Source organism: Vombatus ursinus, unplaced genomic scaffold (assembly GCF_900497805.2).
Source record: "Vombatus ursinus unplaced genomic scaffold, bare-nosed wombat genome assembly UNPS02014847.1, whole genome shotgun sequence".
NCBI lineage: Eukaryota > Metazoa > Chordata > Mammalia > Diprotodontia > Vombatidae > Vombatus > Vombatus ursinus.
Window position 1 is genome coordinate 7327872 of NW_020954625.1, and position 21084 is coordinate 7348955.

The following is a 21084-nucleotide window of genomic DNA, read 5'->3' on the forward strand; positions in this document are numbered from 1 at the left end:
GATAGATAGATAGATAGATAGATAGATAGATAGATAGATAGATAGATGGATGGATAGATTAGATAGATAGACAGACAGATAGACAGATAGGATAGATAAGTAGATAGATAGATAGATAGATAGATAGATAGATAGATAGATAGATAGATAGATAGATAGGTAGATAGATAGATAGATGATAGACAAATAGGTGGAAAATTTATGAAATGATTATAAGCTCCTTGAAGGAAGGGACTGTCTTTTGCCTCTTTTTGTATTCCCCCAACACTGAGCATGGTGCGTGGCACATTGGAGGTGCTTAATAAAACGTTGATTGATGGTTTACTATGTTCTAGGCATTGTGCCAAGCAGTGGGGTTACAAATATAAGAAAATAAGATAGTTCCTACTTTTGAAGATTTTTCATTCTAAGAAGACAAAATATAAAGGGAGAGCTAGAAATTGGGAGAAGGTACCTGCCTGTGGGGTAAGGCTGCTGGTGAGAAGATAGAACAATTTGGAGACTGAGTTGAGTATGACTTGGGCCCTTCATGAAATGTCAATCACAGCTAAGGATGGCCAATCTGCAGGCTTATAATCTTGGAACACCATGAGGTTATGTGACTTGGCCAAGGTCACACAGCTGGTATGTTCAGAACTAGAACTAAAGTTTTCCTGGTTTTAAGCTCAGCTCTCTATTCACTACCCCATGCTCTCTCTCAAGTACTATAAGTACCTTGGAAATAACTTATTCAGAAACCCCTTTACTCAATAAATACATTTCTCTCTGTGCCAACTGATTCTTCTTTTCATCTTGCCTCATAACAGTATATGGAATAAAGTCACTTACTGACACATTCTAAATGGTAAAAATAGGTTTTTCTGCCATGACACTCTCTCTCTATCTCTCTCTTTCTTTCTCTCTCTCTCTCTCTCTCTCTCTCTCTCTCTCTCTCTCTCTTTCTCTCCTCTCTCTTCTCTCTCTCCTCTCTCTCTCCTTTCTCTCTTTTCTCTCTCTCTTCTCTCTGTCTCTGTCTCTGTCTCTCTCTCTCTGTCTCTGTCTCTCTCTCCATGTATTATTTCAATACAACTTCAATATTGTAAGTATCTCTGACTTTGTCATTGTGCATACACCATCTGTTGACACTAGGCAGCCCCTCTATAACTTAGCAGAGGGTTTGTGAGTTTCTATGGCACTAAAATCTGCCACCCATGACCAGTTCAGGGATAAGCCTTACCTATTCTGACTTTTACTTGACAGACATATCATACATCACCCATATATGAAATCTTCCCTTCTTAGTAGGACCTGCTAAAGATCTATTGAAATTGGCTTCAACTACTCAGGACCTCCCCCTTATCATAAGAAGGCATTGGAAAAAGAGTTCTGAATCACCAATTTAGAGCTGCAAAGGACCTTGTAGGTCATTTAATTAAAAGCCTTCTTTTTATAGGTAAGTGAAGTGATTAACCCAAAGTCACCTGGACTGTGTCAGAGATAAGATATGAACCCAAGTCTCTTGCCTTAGAACTAACTTTCTACTGCATGTGTGGAAGACAGTATTAAAAATGATATTTATTTAAGCTGTGTTCCTACTTGGGAGTCAGTGGTGCCCTTACCCTGACTGCCTCTAATTAGGGACAAGTCTGGTTCTTTTGCGAGTTATTATATGTCAGGGTAAGGTCAACAGCAGCAAGGAATTTTCAGGTACATTATTGTATCTACTTATATACCTGTCATCTCCCTGATTAGAATAGAAACCCTTTGAGGGCAAGGACTGTTTCTGGTTTTTCTTTACATCCTTGCACTTAGCAGAGTGCCTGCTCATTTTAAGTGTCTGTTGATTCGTTGATTTTAGACAAAGCCAGGGCTAGGAATTAAGGACACAAACATGGAATCTAGGTAAAAATAATTCAATTTGGTTAAATTCAGTTAACATTTATTAAGTGCCTGCCAGGTGTAAAGCATTGTGGTAGGGGAGAGAGAGGGAGAGAGAGAGAGAGAGAGGTGGAGCTGTGGTTTCTTTGATGTATTGAATTCCCTCCACCAATGCAAATCAATTCCTCTATTAATTTCTATTAAAATAGAACCTCCTTGAGAGAAGGGATCATGTTTTTGCTTCTCTTTCCTTCCTCAGCGCTTAATAAATGCTTGTTGGCTGACAATGAAAATCTGTGAGAATAGCTGGGACATTAAAAGATTAAGAGACATGTTCTTGGTCATAAAAGCAGTATGAGTCAGAGGCAAGATTTGAACTCACTTCTCTCAGACTTCCAGGTCAATCCTTCACCCTTTATACCACGCTCCTTTTTTCACGTGCTAGGGATACAGAGATTAAAGACTACAGTCCCTTCCCATCCTTCATGGGGTTTACATTGTGCTAGGAGAATACAAATATAAGAAGACAAGTAAATTGAGGCAGGAGAGAACATTAAGGACAATTCCCTCTAGGAGGGAGGTTGGGCCTGAAGAAAACTGAGAGATTGTTGAGGAGTAGATGTGAGGAAGGAATTCAATCTAGTTTAAGGGGTGGGCACAGCCAATGCAAAGGTGTGGTGATAGGGCATGAATTGAATTAAGGTGGTCAGATAAAGCACTGGGGACTTGGTACGTCTTTAAAGCCAATGAGACAATTTCAGAGTCTGTTAACTTGAGCCAGCAATATTATTAATTATACTGGCACCACCTGCATCTAGAGCAGTCACTGGCTTGCTTCTATCCTCTTCTGTCATGCTAGGATCACCATCTTAATTTATTAAGCACCTACTGTGTACCAAATGCTATACTAAGGTTTCAACTACAAAGACAAAAATAAAACGGTTTCTGCCCTCAAGAGTTTAATGTGCTCTTGGATCATAACACTTTGTTTTATTCTACTTACCACGTATGAGGAAACACGCAAGACAAGTTGTTTAGTGTGCTCTTTTCATGGTTCTCTGCCCCTCCCTCACTTTCTGGAACTATAATTAAATCAATACTGCTACGGTTACTGGAAAAGATATATTGATCTACTTTCACCTGGTTCCATTCACCTTTGTTGTTGTTCAGTTGTGTTCAACTCTTCTGGTCCCCATTTTTGGTGAGTTTTCTTGGTAAAGAATAGTTTGCCATCTCCTTCTCTACCTCATTTTACAGAAGAGGAAACTGAGGCAAACAGGGTTAAGTGATGTCCCAGGGTCATATAGCTAATAAGTATCTGAAGCTAGATTTGAATTCAGGTCTTCCTGTTGGGGATGCCTGAAATTCTACCCACTTTACTATCTAGTGGCTTCTATTTATATTCCATTCAGTCTCATCACAAAACCCATCCCTGGTTACCCCTCCCCTTTATGTGTTGTTTCCCCTCATTAGAATGCAAACTCCTTGTGGGGAGTGGCTGTCTTTTGTATCACCAACACTTGGCATAGTGCTTAGTACGTAATAAACATTAATAAATGCTCCTCCCATCATTGAAGATGATGACCCAGCATGGTGAGATGGAGTGTAGATCATGGCACATGAGTATCAAAGAAACTGGATAGATTTAACTTAGAGCAGGGAAGACTTAGGAGGGACGCCATTGGTGTCTTCAAATTTGTGGAACATTTTGTGCTGCTTAGCCCCAAAAGAGCAAAGTGGGGGGGGGTAAAGAGATGTGGGTTTTGGACACATGTAAGGAAATACTTCCTAAGAAATTAGAGCTACCCCAAACTAGAATGGACTGCCATTGGAGGTCTTGGGTTCCCCCTCATTGAAGTACTCAAGAGGAAACTGAAAGACTGCTCTTTGGATGGTGTTAAGATTTCTGTTCAGATAGGACTGGACTAACTGACTCCTGGGATCCTTTCCAATTCTGAGATCCTGTAAAATTGTAGCTGACAGCAGAAACCTTGGGAATCACCTAGCCCAGAGGTTTTTAAGGTTTTTTTTTTATTGTAATTGTGTGTGTGTGTGTGTGTGTGTGTGTGTGTGTGTGTGTGTGTGTGATGGACCTCTTTGGTGGTCTCAGGAAGCCTACAGACCCCTTCTCAGAATATTTTAACTGCAAAAAACTCCGAAACAAAACCTAAGATTACAAAGGAAACCATTCATATTGAAAGACAATTATCTATCTACTTATCTGTCCATAATGGAAAAAAAAAAAACAAATCAAAACAGATCCCAGGTTTAGAAGCCCTGATATTCATTCCTTCTTTCCCCCACCCTATTTTGAGGCGAGGTCACAGAGGTAAGGTCCATGTAGTGACCAGGATACAAACCTATGCAATCTGGTCCAAAGTCAGTACTCAAGATATTGCACCAGGCTGCCCCCTGCTGGCTGGGGAAAGTTCTGGGGCCTCTGGTAAGATGGAAAGTATTAGAGGTGTTCTGGTTTTTAGAACGCTTTTACACTAACTTTAATGGCAATACAGTTGCAACTTGATGAACTGGTATGATCTTCTCGATAATATGGAAACAGAAAAGTTTTCATTTCCATATTATATCTTCTAATTATATCTGAGCAATAATAGAGCAATTTGATTGTCTCTTGGAACCCCTTCTTAATGGCAAAATTGCATTGGAGGGCCATTTTCAGTGATTTTAATTGACTTAATTTTTGCTGTTAAGCACTGAAGTGGAGAGTTTGTACTGACAGAAGCCATCAAGGAGCACAAGGCAGATGGAATGAAGGGGTGGGTTTAGAAACAAATGAATGAATAACATCTGTCCCACAGGCGTAGTACCTTAAAACTCTTTGCCAGTCTGGATTGCTGACTGACTTTCGGTCTGGCTTCCTCTCTTCCCTCAACCCTCAAGAAGATTCTATTTTAATAGACAAAAGATGAATGCAAAAACAAAGGGGGGGTGATTTTCCAACCATTCCTCCTCTCCCAAGGGGATCTTATAAACTAGTTTCCTAACATATCTCTTCAGGTTATTAATGTGTAGGGGCCCAAATGGGGAGGCTTATTAAGAAAGAAGGGAAATAGAAGTAGGTAATGAAAAGCAGGAAAGGCAAATGACATGGCAAAATGGAAGAGCATTCAAAATAGAATCAGAGAAACTGGCTCAAATCTCAGTTTTGTAATTTCCCAGCTTTATGACATCAGGCCACTTGAATACTTGGGGCCTCAGTTTCTTCAGCTGTAAAATGGATTGACTAACATCTAAAGCCCCTTCTAGCTCTATAGTCTGTGATCTTACGAATGAAAAAAAAAACACAGTAAATTAGTAGGATCCTTAGAATTTCAGGAAGAAGTCCCAGATTTGCAATTAGGAGACTTAGGTCCAAATCTCAGGTTGGCATCTTATCTAGTGACCTTTGAAAAGTCAGATCTCGGGGCTTTGGGTCTGTTATATGTAGAATGAATATGATAATATCTGAAGTCCTTTATTCATAAGTTGTTATGAAGCTCAAACGAATTAGGGTATAGGGTGTCCCAAAAGTCTTAGTGCAGTTGTATATAAAGTACTCTATAAAATAGGCCTTCTTTCCTGTTCTCCTCTCCTCTCCTCACACTCTATAAAGTGAAGAGTTTGGACAAAATGATCTCTGCAGATGTTCTTCCCTCTTGATTCTATGCTTTTAGAATAAGAGATTTCATCTAATCCCCTTGAGAGTAAACTGAAGTGCAAAGCAGTGATGCATGGGAGGAGCACATGACAGGGTCAGTACAACATTTGCTGAGTATATACTATGAACTGGGTATGCAAAGACTAAAAGAATAGTTCCTGTCCTCAAGCAGTTTACATTCTAAGAAAACAACAACTAAATATTTTTATAGACCTCTATTTCAAATCCTGCCTCTGACACATATTGTCTGTTTCACTCTGTTCGATCTGGTCAATTTCCGATCTAGCCTGTATATAGCTTGTTTGTGCCTAGTTATTTGCATGTTGTCTCCCCTAGTAGACTGTGAGATCCTCAGAGCAGAAACTTTTAACTTTCTTCGTATCCCCAACACTTAGCACTGTGCCTGACATAACAAATGTTTATTGACCGACTGACAACATCTTATTATTCTAGCCAGCTCTTGAAGACAGTAAGTCAAAAGGAGAATACCTACCAGGGGAAGGTTCCCATTTGGGAACTCTCTAGACCAATGAAACTGCTATCCCTATCTTTTGTTTTTATATCATTTCCTAATGCATGCTTATTTTCTCTCTTTCACACAGAAACCTTCCTTATGATAATGAAATAATTAATAGAGGAAAAGTGGCTCAGCAAAACTAACCAACATATTGAAAAAAATTGAAATTATACATCGTGTTCCACACTCATTGTCCCCATACCTCCAAGGAGGTCACGTCCTACCAAAGACATAATGATATCTGTGTGCAGATGAATGAGTACGGATGCAAAGTAAAAGTGATGGAATCAGGAAAGGCCTCTTTTAAGAGATAACACTCGGAATAAGCCTTGAAGAGAGATACCTATGGGGTTCTAAGACATGCTATTTTCTTGTCATAAATTCTCATTTGAAAGATCATCATCAAGACATAAATTACCTTCTAGCAAAAAGAAATTTTAAAAAAGGCCATGGAATGCTAACCCATCTAAACTTTTTCCCTCCTTAGAATTTAGTAATCTTGGATCCACTTACGGTGAGTGATGAGAAAATCCGTCCCTCTCTCGAGAAGCGCTTGGAGGCCATCATCAGTGGGGCAGCCTTGTTGGCTGATTCTTCCTGCACACGGGACTGCCACCGGGAGCGCATTATCACTGAGTGTAACTCCATCCGACAAGCTCTCCAGGACTTGCTTTCAGAATATATGGACAATGTAAGTTCCTGACTTTCTTATGCTATTTCAAGTTTTCTCAGGCTCTCTCTCTCTCTGTCTTTCTCTCCTCCACTATGATGATTATACACGATCCAGTCTGTGTGGTGCCTATTGACGCTTTTTAATCCATTTTACATTGCATAGCTGAAATATTCTGGAGCATTCTGGGTGGTAGTGCTTAGGAGTGGACAAACTGTCCAGTAGGCAAAGTTGTTGGCTTCTTGATGTCAAGCTCTATGGAATGACTGGGTCTTCACTCAGATCTTGAATGCATATTGTGATATGAATGAAAAATGTTTGAGAACATTTGATCTTGAAATTCCACAGGAGGCAAAGATTGAGTGAAATGAAAATTTTATCCCGGGCATGTGTCATCTGCACGATTTGGTGATTATCAGGGTATGGGTTGAGACATATTAGCGAGAAATGATGTGACTTTTCAGGTGTGAAATTATAGATTAGTTCAGCAGATGTGCTTATGCCAGTGGTTGAGATACCCTAATATTAGTTGGTAGTACTTTGAAACCATATATGATATGTGACAGATTCCCATGGTCTTAACACATGATTAGTTTGGGCCTTGATCAGGAGTCTCTTAGCCAATAAAAATAAATAGATAAAGTAGCAAATATATTTCATCCATAGAGAGGACATATTCTGGTTGCCACAGGTATCTTTCTGGTTTTAAAATCAAAAACATTTCTAGTAAAGATGCTCCTTTTTGCTAAAGGTCTGTCAAGGTCATTCATGAACTACATTGAGAAGAAATTTTCATGTTAGTGTATATGTCTAATACACACAAACATTATATACATCTATATGGTGTGTGTGTGTGTGTGTGTGTAGAGAGAGAGAGAGGAGAGAAAGAGAGAGAGAGAGAGAGAGAGTGAGTGACAGAGACAGAGAGATAGATTAGAGGCATCTATGACAGCTTTTTTATGACCTTAGGGCTAAAAGGTATGAATTCAAAGCACATCAATATGTTCTGTTTCATATTTCCATCTGCCTTTGCATTGGCAGAGATGCTACACATGTTGTTAGGTTTCTTGGCTCATTCATAATATCTAGAAAACATCTTTATGTGAATGAAGTATTCCATCTAGGTAGGTTGGATTCAAAACCATGGCCAAGTGTGCACTAGGAAGTGAATGTGGACAAAGGAGGCCTCTGTTTGGAAAAATTCAAATTGAGGTTAAAATGTGGAGATCTTTAGTTCTTAGTTATATAGATTATTACATTGCCATTCCAATTTTACTATTGTAGCCTTCACCTTAAAGAGATTGTTCGACTGTGATTTCTGTGCCATTCCTTTTTAGTTAATTCGTTTCTTAAATTTCACCTCTATCTATGTTTGAGCTTAACTAGGGTAGATCTTGGGTGGATAGAGAGAGGGAGAGAGATTTAAGAAGTATTGCAAAGATAACAAATTGTACCATCATAAATTTTATCTAATCTCTAACCCTTTTGATTTTATAGATGAGGAAATTAACAGTTGGTCAGTGAATGAGAATAATAAGAGTAATAATAATAAGAAACATCATTTAAGATGGCTGTATCTTTTTTGATCTTCATGACAACCCTGTGAGGGAGGTGCTATTATTATCCTTATTTTACAAATGAAGAAACTGAGGCAAACAGAGTTAATTGACTTGCCCAGGGTCACACAGCTAGCAAGTATGAGATGGCATTCAAATTCAGATCTTGATGATTTCAAGTCCAGCACTCTAACTACTAGGTAACCTAATTGCCACTAATAAGATAATTCTGCACTTTTATAGCCAGTCTGGTTTCGATTACCAATAAAAATTATTTTAAAAAATGAATAGCAGTATTATTCATTCTTTTCCTAAAGAGTTATATCATCCCTTGGTTAGTGTATGTTTTAAAATGTTTTGTAGCTGGTGAGTTCTTGATCTTGTCCAGTAGATTTCAAGATACCTGAAGGTAGGGGCTGCTTTGCTTTTGTCTTTGTCTTTTTATCCGTGCCTTGAATACAGGAGGTGCTTCCATTTGTTGGCACTGTCCAGTTGACTTAAAATGTAACTCCCCTCACATGCCTCAGTAAATGGGCCTTTTTGAGTCCCTGGCTCTGGCTCACTCTCCAATCCTTTCTATTTCTTTTCCAGCAGCTTTGAAGAAGCCTTTGCCCTGAGGTCCCCTCCCTTGATTGGTGAATCGCCATTTCGCATGGGCCCTCAGCTCATGATCCATGCACTCTCTGGATTACTCTACCTCCTCAACAATAGCTTTGGCCCTCCTTAGGTGCACTCCCCCCTCTCCCTACTTTCTTTGCTTCCTGCCCTGAATCCAAAATACAAATGTTCCCCAAATTAAAAAAAACCAACAAATTATTTGAGAAGGAAATGAGTTCACAACTAATATGAAACATGATTTTTCATATAATCCTGGTAATCAATTTCATCTGAAAACCTACACTGTCAATCAATCAACAAACTTAAGTGCCCACTATATAGGTGCTGTGTCATACACTAGAGATACAAAAAGAGGCAAAAGATAGTCTGTGATCTCAGGGAGTTCACGATCTCATGGGGGGAGACAACAAATAAATATATTCAAGTAAGCTTTATATGTAGGATAAATAGGAAATAATTAACAGAGTGATATCACTAAAACTAAATGCATTGAGAGAGGCTTGCTGTAGAAGATGGAATTTTAGTTGGGACTTAAAGAAAGCCAGGGAAGCTGGTAGGTAGAGATGAAGAGGGAGAATATTCTAGGCATGGGGACAGCCAGAGAAAGTGCCTGGAGCTGAGAGATGGAGGGTCTTGTTCATGGAAAAGCAAAGAGGCCTGTGCCATTGTGTCACAGAGTAGGTGTTGGGGGGTAAGGTATAGGAAGCCTGGAAAGGTGGGAGGGGGCTAGGTTATGAAGGGCTTTGAAGGCCAAGCACAGCATTTTGTGTTTAATTTTGGAGGCAATAGGAGGCCCTTGGAGTTTTATTGAGTAGAGTGACATGGTGGGACCTGCACTTTAGGAAAATCACTTGAGTGGTTGAATAAATGGTGTGGAGGCAGTGTCAGAGGAGGGCAGGAGACCCATATGAGAGATGTTGCAAAGGTGAAATCAACACACTTTGGCAACAGATTGGATATGGGGAGGTGAGAGATAGTGAAATGACATTCAGACTGGGGGCCTGAGGGCCTAGGAAGAGGGTGTTGCCCTTGACAGTAATAGGGAAGGTCAGAAGGGAGAAGGGTTTAGGGGAAAGATAACGAGTTCTGTTTTGGACATACTGAGTTTCAGATGTCTACTTGATTCCTAGTTTGATATGTTTAAAAGACAGTCAGAAATGCTAGGTAGGAAGTCAGCAGAAAGGTTGAAGCAAGACAGGTAGATTTGAGAATTATTAACAGAGAGGGTAATGAAATCCATTTGATATGATATGACAAAATGAAGTGGTATAGACAGGAGAAGAGAAAAGGGCCCATAACAGAAGCCTACGGGATGTCTTTGGTTTTTAAAGTGTGATTGAAATAAAGACCCATCAAAGGACACTGAGAAGGATTGACCAGGCAGGTGGAGGACCAGGAGAGAGGGATGCTCCAAAAACTTAGAGAGAACAGGTTATCAAGGAAGGGAGCCTGACCAACAGTGTCAAAGGCTGCAGGAAAGTTGAGGAGAGAATGAGGACTAAGGAAAAACAAACACTGGATTTAATGATTAAGAGATGATTAGTAATTTGGGAAAGAGAAGTTTTGGTGGAACGATAAGATTGGTAGTTGGATTGTAAGGGGTTAAAGTGAGAATGAGAGGAGAGAAAGTGAAGGCACATTTTGTAGTTTTTTTTTTCAAGGAGTGTAGCCGCACAAGGCAGAGAGATATAATGTAATAATTAGCTGGGAGGGAAGGATCAATGGGTTTTTTTTCATCATGGGAGAAACATAGGGATGTTTTTAACAATAGGGAATGAGCCAGTAGACAGGGAAAGAGATTGAAAATAGCTGATAGAGTGGGGATGGCAAGAGGAGGCAGGAAGAGACTGATGAGATGGGATCTCTTGAGTAGGTACATGTGTTAATCTTGGTTAGGAGTATGGTCTCTGTCCATGGTAAGCCACAACATCTGTTTCCTAAATTTATGTTAGGATCACTTGTAATGTAGTGCAATGGGTAGAGCAGAACACGGCATCAGACAACAAGAGTTTGAATTGTTTATCTGCCACTTCCTGTCTATGTGACCTTGGGAACATCACAGGATTGCTTTGGGGTTAATTGTTCTCTTCTCTCAATAGAAGTTGGATTGGACAAACTCCTCTCCCAAATCTCATTTACTCTAAGCCTGATTTCTGCCTTCACCATTTGAATGTATTGACCTGGATGACTTCCAAGGTCCCTTGTAATTCTAAGTCTTTACCTCTCTGAGCCTCAGTTTTGTCCTTTGTCAACTGAGAGGGTTGGACTGGATGACTTCTAAGTTCCCCTCCAGTTCTAAGCCTTTCTCTTGGACTCATTTACCTTCTCTGACCAGGGAAGGGACTCCAATCCCTTCTAGATCTAAATTACTGAGCCCAGGCTCTTTTCAATGGCACTCAGCTTCTGCCCACTGTGATTTCTCAACGTCTGACTCACTGAGTGATTGCAGAACTTCTGTGGCACAGTAGCTCTGGCAAATATTCACCGAGACTCTTGTAGTTTCTAACTCTCCCTTCTTCACTGGCAGCTCTTTAGTCTAATAGTTGGGGACCAGAAAAGAAATAGGGGAGGATAACACTGACTAGGCAGCTTGGTGACTACAGCAGCCTGTGCCCAATCAGGGAGCGAAGATGGACTCTTTGTTGCGTGTGTGGCACTGATGGGATGACTGCTATTTCTGATGAGAATCTGATTTCAGTTTAGGGGGAAAAAAAGCTTTCCTAATTTTAGAGTCCCCTTAAAAGTATCGATTGCCCATTTCACCTTGTGGCTGGCTTTTTATAAAACAGAGCAGCTGTGGTAGAAAAAATCAGCTCAGTCTGTTGGGATGATTGCTTTCTTTTGAAACCCAAGTTTTCATTCTGCAGGGGGAGGCAGGCAGCCACCCCCACCTCCTCTGCTTTTTGGATCATGACAGTGTTTAGAGGGTAGACTCTAAGGATTAATGATGGGATCTGGCCGGAGCCTTAGGCAGTGCAAGCTCCAGACAGGGAATGTATGAATATGGCTTGAGAATGCCTTAGAACAATCATAGGAGCGGAGATGGACAGCTGGAAGGAACCTCAATATACAACAGAGGAGAAAGCAAAGGCCCAGAGAGGGTGAGTGACCTGCCCAACATCACAGTGACAGAGGCAGAATTGGATCCCAACTCCTCTCTCTCCAAGTCCAGCTTGCCTTGCTTTGGAGCACAGCAAGGTCGAGTGAGAGAATGCATGTAAAGTATTTTGTAGAACCTAAAGCTTAAAGGAAATGTAAACTAGTAATATTAATTCGATTATGAGAGCCAACCATGGAGCCAGAAAGACCTGAATTCATGTCCCACTTTGGCCACAAACAAGATGTGTGACTCTGTTTACCCTCTCAGTGCTCTGGATGGTTCTCTAAGACTATAAATTACAGAGAACATGCCAAGCTGCATTGGTGGAGGAAGCTTCCTCGTGTGAAAGCTTTCTATAGCAATGAAATCATGGGTCCAGTCCCTATATATAATATTTCCCCTCATTTCTTGAAAGAGCATAAAAATATCTGTAAGGGAATCAGAAACTTACTGGAAAATAATGATAGTAGCAGTAGCAGTAGCAGCAGAAGCAGCAGCAGTAGTAATAGTAGTAATAGTACTAGCACAAGTAATACTAGTACTAATAGTATGTATATATATATACACTAATATATTATTATCATATAGTGTAGACTATATATAATATAATGTTATATACTACACATAACATAATATATTATTATACACTAATATATAAATATCATTTTATTACTCCTACTACTGCTAGTAGTAATAATAAGATGATAATATTTATATAGCACTCTAAGGTTTGCAAAATGCTTTACAAATATCTACTTTTGTCATCACAACAAACCTAGGAGGTTGGTCTATTCCTATCCCCATTTTACACATGAAGAAACTGAAGCAGACAGAGGTTAAGTGACTTGCCCAGAGCCACATATCTAGTAAGAGGCTGGATTTGAATTCAGATCTTCCCTACTCCAAGTCTAGCCTTCCACACACAATGCTGCCACAAAGCGTCATGATAATCAATCAACTCTGCTGGTTTGCTCAGTGAAGAGCATTTACTTAGCATCTATTGTACTGTGTACATGTCTGTGTGGAGATTCCATGGACAGAGACAAAATGTTACCTCATAAGCTTTAATTTTACTGGGTGGAGGGATACATCACATAGATAAATTTAAGAGAAGATAGATAAGATAAGAAGAGATGAAAATAAGGAGAAATAAAGTTTAAAAATGAGAGAAATCTTAACATCAGGGGACCAGGGAAGCTTTCCTGTGGACAGTGGCCCCAGAGGAAGAGAGAAATTTCATGACTTGGAAATGAAATGTGAGACAGGCAGCATGACATTATAAATAGGACCCTGCACTTGGAGTCCAGAAGACTGGTTATCTGTTGCCTCAGATACTAGCTGTGTGGCCCTGGGCAAGTCACTTAACTGCTCAATGTATCACTTTCCTCATCTGTAGATATGAAGACATTTCCTTTAACACCCCTTCCAGCTCTGTGATCTCTTAGGAGAGTTCAGGGCATGTTGAGTAGGGAGCAGCTAGAATTCCAGGTGGCTGGAACACAAAACCTGAGAAGGGCACTATTATGAAATAAGCCTGGAAAGGTAGGTTAGACCCAGATTGAGGAGAACCTTGCAGGTCAAACTGAGGAATTTAGATTTTTATCTCACATTGTGTTCGAGATTGTTAACCTGGGAAGATTTGAAGAAAAAGTACTTGGTTTAGATTTTTTATTGGAGTAACCAACCACTGTGTGATCATAGGCTATTCAGTTCATCATCAAGCATTTATTAAGCACTTTCTATGTGCCAGGCAGTATGCCAATCCCTGGGTATACACAGACAAAAGAGAAACTGTCCTCTTCTGTTTTAATGGTGGAGACAACATGTGACTAGATACATATGAGGTTTATCCAGAGTAGAGTAAAGGTGATCTCAGAAGGGATAGCACGAATGCAATGCCTGGCACATAGTCATCATTAAATAAATGCCTATTGACTTGACTAATGACTGGGGTTGGGGTAGGGGACTGGACCAGGCCTCCTGCAGAAGATGGAATTTGAGCTGAGTAATGAAGGAAGCCAGGGAAAGTTACAAGGCAGACATTGTGGGGACAGAGTGGCACCAGGCATGAGACGGGAGATGAATAGTCATGTCTGAGGAAATACAAGTGTCCTCCTCACTGGTTTGTAAAGTTTGGGGAAGGGAGTAAGATGGAAGGAGGCTACTAAGGTAGATAGGTAGGACAAGTCTGGGAAGGATTTTAAATGCCAGATCAAACATTTTATATTCAAACCTGGAGGAAATACAGAGGTACTGAAATGTGGTGAGTAGCAGGGTAACCTGGTTAGACCTATGCTTTAGTAAGATCACTTTGCCATCTGATTGGCAGATGGATTTGATTGAGGAAAATAGTGAAGCCTGAAAAATCAATAGGAAGTTATATTACAGTCCAGATAAGAGATAAGGAGAGTCTGAACTAGTCTAATGCCTGTGTGAGTGGAGAGGTGGGGTCATTTATGAGAGATGTTGTGAAGGTTTGAACAAGAAGATTTGACAATGAGTTGTATATGTGGAGTGAGTAAAAGTGAAGAGTTATGGGTGACACCAGGGTGTAAGTCATGATAACTGATGACTCTATACCAGTCTGGGTTTTGTTGACAGTCATAGGGACATCTGGGAGAGGTAAGGTTTAGGGGATAAGGAAGAGATTATATTCCTATGTATATATATATGTGTGTGTATGTGTGTGTAACAATGCATGTCTATATCTATCATCTCATATAATGTTATTACCTCTATATAAGTAATTCCTAGACATATGTATATGTATATATATGCACAGATATATGTACATATATATATATACATACACATATATACATATGTGGCAGCATGGTGGCACAGTAGACAAAGTGTTGGACCTGGAATCAGGAAGACTCATCTTCCTGAATTTAAATCTGGCCACAGACACTTACTATCTGTGTGACCCTGGGCAAGTCACTTAACCCCATTTACCTCAATTTCCTCATCTGTAAAATAAACTAGAGAAAGAAAATTATCTTTGCCAAGAAAACCCAAAATAGGGGTCCAAAAGAACCACACAACTGAAAAATGACTGAACAACAACAATATACATACACATATATATGCTTAGGAATTAATTGCATTAAGGCAATAAAAATCATCATATGAGATAATAGAGAGGAAAAAGAGAATGGAGCCAATGACAGTCATACAGGGACACTCACTGTTACTAGGCATGACGTAGATTAAGATCTCGCAACAGAACTTGTGAATGAGCAGTCAACTATAGAGCAGCCAGTGTGTTAGAGGTAATAATTAAATCTGGATCTGCCTGCTTTCAAGGTGAGAACTAGGAGAGAGCAATATTAAAAACTAGAGAAGAGACAGTATTAAGGTAGAGGAGGCGATCAACAGTGCCAAAAGCTGCCTAGAGAGGTCAAGAAGATGAATATTTACGAAAGACCATTACGTTTGACAATTGGAGAACATTGGTAATTTTGGAGATGGCAATTTCAGATGAAGTTTGGAAGCTACTCAATTTCTTAATTAGTTGACTCAGGCAACTAAGATCGTAAATTGTACATGAGTTGCTAATGTATGTTGGTGGGGGGAGTCTCTACACTGGCAATTCCACTTATTGATGAAATCACACATCTGGTCAAAAATCCGAAACAAAATCCTCCAGTAGAATGTAATCTTATTGAGTTCAGATGCTGGCTTTTGGGTTTTATTCCTTCATTTGCCCAGTGCCATCCATATAGGAAGCACATAAACGCTTTTTGAACTGAATCATTCTGTATTTAAAATCTCAGGCACTGCATCCATACAAAACAAAAAAACAGAAAAATAAGTAAATGAATAAATTAAATGAAAACTTCCAAAGTTTTCTTTGACTAAAAACCAAGGATTTACCAAGTGAACCCAGGAAAACTGACTAGATGGTTGATTTTTATTGATCAGTCACAGAAATCAATTATTGGTCTGAAAGTCCCATTTGACCAATTTTACTTCTAAATCTCTTCTACCAATTTGCAGTTTTTCCTTGAACAAATCATTTAAGTTTTCTGGGCTCCAGGTTCTTAATCTATAAGTAATCATGTGTGTGTGCTCAATTTCATCAGTATAGGAAACTACTAGTATGGAAACTCTACCCATGAGTGAGAAATCACCTTTTCTCAGAGTCTTATAGAGGGGCTTTAATTGATACATTAAGTGACTTGTGCACAGCTGTGATTTGTCAGTTAGGGCTAGAAGGTCAGTGCTCTAATCCTTGTGCCACACTGACTCATAAACTGAATAACTCATATTTATTAATATCTATAATTTATATTGCACTTTAAGATTTGCCTTTTTATTTTATTTTATTCTCATAATAAACTTATAAAATAAGTGCTATCATTATCACCATATTATAGTCAAGAGGGAAGAGGGGCCCTGAGGAGCAGCATTGCTTTTGGTTACAAGGGAGCAGGGATCCTGAGGAACAGTATTGATTTCAACCCCAAAGAATCGGAAGCCCTTCCTGGGTGAGGACCAGAGTGAAGATCAGGAAAACAATGATCCCACCTAGATCACATCACCTTGGAAGCACCAAAAACTTCCAACCCCCTAGAATTAGCTCTGAAAATAACCGTGAGACACAGCCTGAAGCTTGGGATAGTGCTCCCCCCCTTCCCCAAATGGGAACAGAGGCCAAGTCTAATATACAGTTCAAAAACAAGAAATAGAAAAAATGAGTGCACAACAAAAAAATAGCCTTCCCATAAAAAGCTACTATGGTGACAGGAAAGATCAGGATACAAACTCAGAAGAAGGCAATGAAATCAAAACAGATATAAGCAAAGCATCAAAGAAAAGTATGAATTGGACACAAACCCAGCAAGAATTCTTGGAGGAGATAAAATGATTTTCAAAATCAAATAATAGTGGTAGAGGAAAAATTAAATAAAAAATGAGAGCAAAGGAAGAAAATTATGAAAAGACAACTGCCAGCTTGGAAAAAGAGGCACAAAAATACTGCAGAAAATATCACCTTAATATCACCTTGGCCAAATGGAAAAAAAAGATGTACAAAAGCTCACTGAAGAAAATAATGCCTTTAAAATTAGAATTAGGCAAGTGGAAACTAATGAATCCACGAGATATAAAAAATAAAAACAGAGCCAAAAGAATGAAAAAAAGAAGAAAGCATGAAATATCTCATTAGAAAAACATGACCTGGAAAATAGATCAAAGAGAGATAATCTTAGAATTATTGAACTATTTGAAAGCCATGATAAAAAAAGAGCCAAGATATCATAATTCAAGAAATCATAAGGAAACCTGCTCTGATATCTTGGATACAGAGGATAAAATAGAAGTGGAAAAAATCCAGTGATCACCTCACCAAAATGAAAACTCCCAGGAACATTATGGCCAAATTCCCAGGTCAAGGAGAAAATACTTTAAGCAGCCAGGAAGAAACCTTTCATATATTGTGGAGCTGCAAGTTAGGATCACACCAAATTTAGCAGCTTCTACATTAAAGGAATGGAGAGCTTGAATATGATATTCTGGAAGGCAAAGGAATGAGGATTACAACCAAGAATAACCTACTTAACAAAACTGAGTATGCTGTTTGTTTGTTTGTTTGTTTTTTTGAGAAAATGGATATTTAATGAAATAGAAGACTTTAAATCTTCCCTAGTGAAAAGACTGGAACTGAATATAAAATTTGATGTCCCAATACAAGACTCAGGGGAAGCATAAAAATGTAAACATGAAAGAATAATCATAAGGACTCAATAAAATCAAACTGTTTACATTCCTATGTGGAAAGACAATACATGTAACTCCCAAGAACTTTATCATTCTTGGGGCAGTTAGAAGGAATCTACATAGACGGAGGGCATGGGTTTGAGTTGACTTTGTTTGGATGATCTCAAAAAAATGGAGTGTGAAAGAGGGATGAAGAGGGAGGGAGAAGTAGAATGGGGAATTTTTTTCTCACATAAAAGAGGCATTCAAGGAAGAGTTTTTCTAGTGGAGGGGGAAATGGGGATGATGACAGGCAGTACTTGAACTTAATTTTCCTTGGAATTTGTTCAAAGAGGAAAGAATACACACACATACGCACATGTGAGCACACACACACTCATTTGGGTATAGAAATCTATCTTACTCAATAGAGAAATAAGAGAGGAACAGGATCAGATACATGAAGAGAAGGGAGATGATAAAAGGGAGAGTGGATTAAGGGAGGCAATGGTCAGAAGGCAAACAGAATTTTGAGAAGGGGTGAGAGAGAGAGAGAGAGAGAGACAGAGAGAGAGAAGAAAAGGTGATGAACAGAACTACAGTTAGTAATCATAATTATGAATGTGAATGGGATGAGCTCAACAATTAAATGGAAGCTGACAGCAGAATGGATTAGAAACCAGAATTCAACTACATGTTGTTTATAAGAGACACACTTGAAACAGAAAGACATATACAGAGCAAATTAAGGAACTGGAGCAGAATCTATCATGTTTTAGCTGAAGTAAAAAAGTCAGGGCTACTAATCATGATCTCAGACAAAGCAAAATCAAAAATAGACCTAATCAAGAGAGATAATCAGGGAAACTACATTATGCTGGAGGTACCACAGACAATGAAGTAATATAAAAAATTTAAGGGCAATATCTCTGACAATGGCCTCATTTCTCAGATATATAGGGAACTGTGTCAAATTAAAACAAAAAAGCCAAGAGCCCTTCTCTAATTGATAAATGATAAATGATATGAATAGGCAGTTTTCAGAAGAAGAAATCAAATCGAGCTTTGATTTTTGATGAAAAAATGTTCTTAATATCAATTAGAAAAATGCAAATTAAAACAACTCTGGGTACCACCTCACACTTATCAGTAATGATAAATGCTGGAGGGGATGAGGGAAAACCAGTACGTTAATGAACTGTTGGCAGAGTTGTAAACTGGTCCAATCATTCTGGAGAACAATTTGGAACTATGCTCACAGGGCTATAAAACTGGGAGACCCCATATGTACAAAAATATTTACAGTAGCTCTTTTTATGGTGGCAAAGAATTGGAAAGTGAGGGAGTGCTCATCAATTGGGGAATGGCCTACCTTGCCTCTGTTTACATTTTTCCTTTTACACAGGACTTTCAGGCTTATAAAGCTGTTTTCTCACAACAACACTGTGAGGTAGGTAAATGCAAATAGGATTTAGAGTTGGAAGGGACCTTAGAGATTACCTAAGTGGGGAATCTGAGTCCTTGACAGGGGAAGTGACCTGTCAAACTCAGGCAGCCCTCTAAGATGCTAAGTTATACAGGAGCTGCCAATCTGTATCTTGGGAGGAAGTTCCCACACCAGGAGTTCCTTACATAGAAGGTGACCTGGAAGAGTCAAAGTTTTCACTCAGGTTCTTCTATACAAACCCTATACTTTTTCCAATATACCACATTGGCTCTTATTATTATACCTATTTCACAGATAAGGAGATGGAGGGTCAGGGAAGTTGCCTTTGGTCACACAGGTATTAAATATTAGAGCCTAGATTTGAACTCATATCTCTTCAAGGCCAATCCGCTTCCTTCTAAAACAAGCAGCCTCTCCTAAAGGCAGTTGGACTAGTTGATGTCTGAGATTCTCATTTTAAAGTTCTCTAACCATGTTCTAGAAAACTCTAGCTGTCAGGGCTTTACTTATCTCCAAATCTCTCCTTCCCTTTTTGTGCCTGAGTCCAGGGACTTGCTCTTTGCAGCAAAAGACATCCCCAGTTAAAAGCGTGGAGTTAATTTGTGTAACCTACTGAGAAATATTGCTCTACCATGAGTGGCTAAGTTAATGAATCCTGCCGAGGTTGAATAGTGAGGTGCTAGACGTCACTGGTCTGATGTATGGCTTATGGTCTTGGGAAAGTCTCTACCCTTGGAGAGTACCAGGTAATATCAGGGGAGATGGTTTTCTCTTCCATCAAAAACAGTTCTTCCCCGGAGAACATTTGGGGTGGAATGCAAATGAGATCCTTCTCTCGGTCTTACGACTTGACTGGGTGAGCTGATGCAGCATCCTTTTCCTTGTCCCCTAAGGAATGACTGCTGCATCATGAAATGAGGCCATTTAATGTATGGCCCATTAAAAACCCAATTTAAAAGTATAATCACCGGTAGGCTTGTGTGTATATTTTGGTATATTTGAAAATGAAAGCTCCTGCCTTTGGAATTCTGCACACAGGCAGCTGCCAGTAGCTAGAATGATGAATCATGGTAGCAAGAGAGCTATGGATTTGAAAGGAGGAAGAAAGGAAAGGATTCACAAATCCCCTTATAGACATTAAGTACTTTTGAATTTTATTATTTTCTTTCTCTAATGTTTGCCAGACAAACATAAGACAAACATATGTAATCTTCTGCATATTTTATTATCTCTGGAGAAAACAAGCCTCTTCATGCCTTTGGGATGTTCTCACTCTCACAGAATTTTCCTAACTGTAAAACAAATCCCATATCCATTCCAAACTCCATACCTCCTTTTAGACAGCACTTGGTGACACACGCAGGCCTCCAACTGCAGGCCTTTTAAGCTCATCAGGTCATCTTTGTTTTGGTCTTTCTGTTGTGGGAACTCCATCCACAGATGCAGATTGGCAACTCCTCTGTAACTTATCATTTTAGAGAGTTTCCAGAGGTGTTCAATTTCTTGCCCAGCATTTCCTCACTAGTTGGTCCCAGAGACTCTTTTAGTAGGATAAGTGTGGTGATAGAAGGGACCACCGTGTGTGGAGAGTAAATCCTGCCTTAGACACTGGCCAAGTCACTGAACCTCTCAGGGCCTCCGTTTCCTTATCTGTTAACTGACAACCTCTAAAGACTCTGCCAGATTTAATCCAAGATTCCAGAATTCTAGGCTATTTTTAAAATTTTTATGGAGGAGGACACTTTGGCCCCAGGAGGTTGTGACTTATACAATGTCACATGAATTCAAAGCCAGGTCTTCTTTCTCCCTGACTTCAAGGTGAGCTCTCTCTATGCCAGTGATGCCATGTTGCCTCTTGTAATGACGCTTTCCCTTCCCTTCCCTTCCCTCCCCTTCCCTTCCCTCCCCTTCCCTTCCCTTCCCTTCCCTTCCCTTCCCTTCCCTTCCCTTCCCTTCCCTTCCCT

General features: G+C 39.5%; 1 protein-coding gene across 1 annotated transcript in view; it reads left to right on the forward strand.

The window, feature by feature from the left end:
• CTNNA3 (catenin alpha 3) overlaps positions 1 to 21084 on the forward strand; it is a 1857428-nt gene that overhangs the window by 404331 nt on the left and 1432013 nt on the right. Inside the window, exon 6 of the mRNA XM_027840655.1 lies at positions 6517 to 6720. Within this exon, the coding sequence (XP_027696456.1) occupies positions 6517 to 6720 (204 nt within the window). The remainder of the gene's footprint in view (positions 1 to 6516; positions 6721 to 21084) is intronic.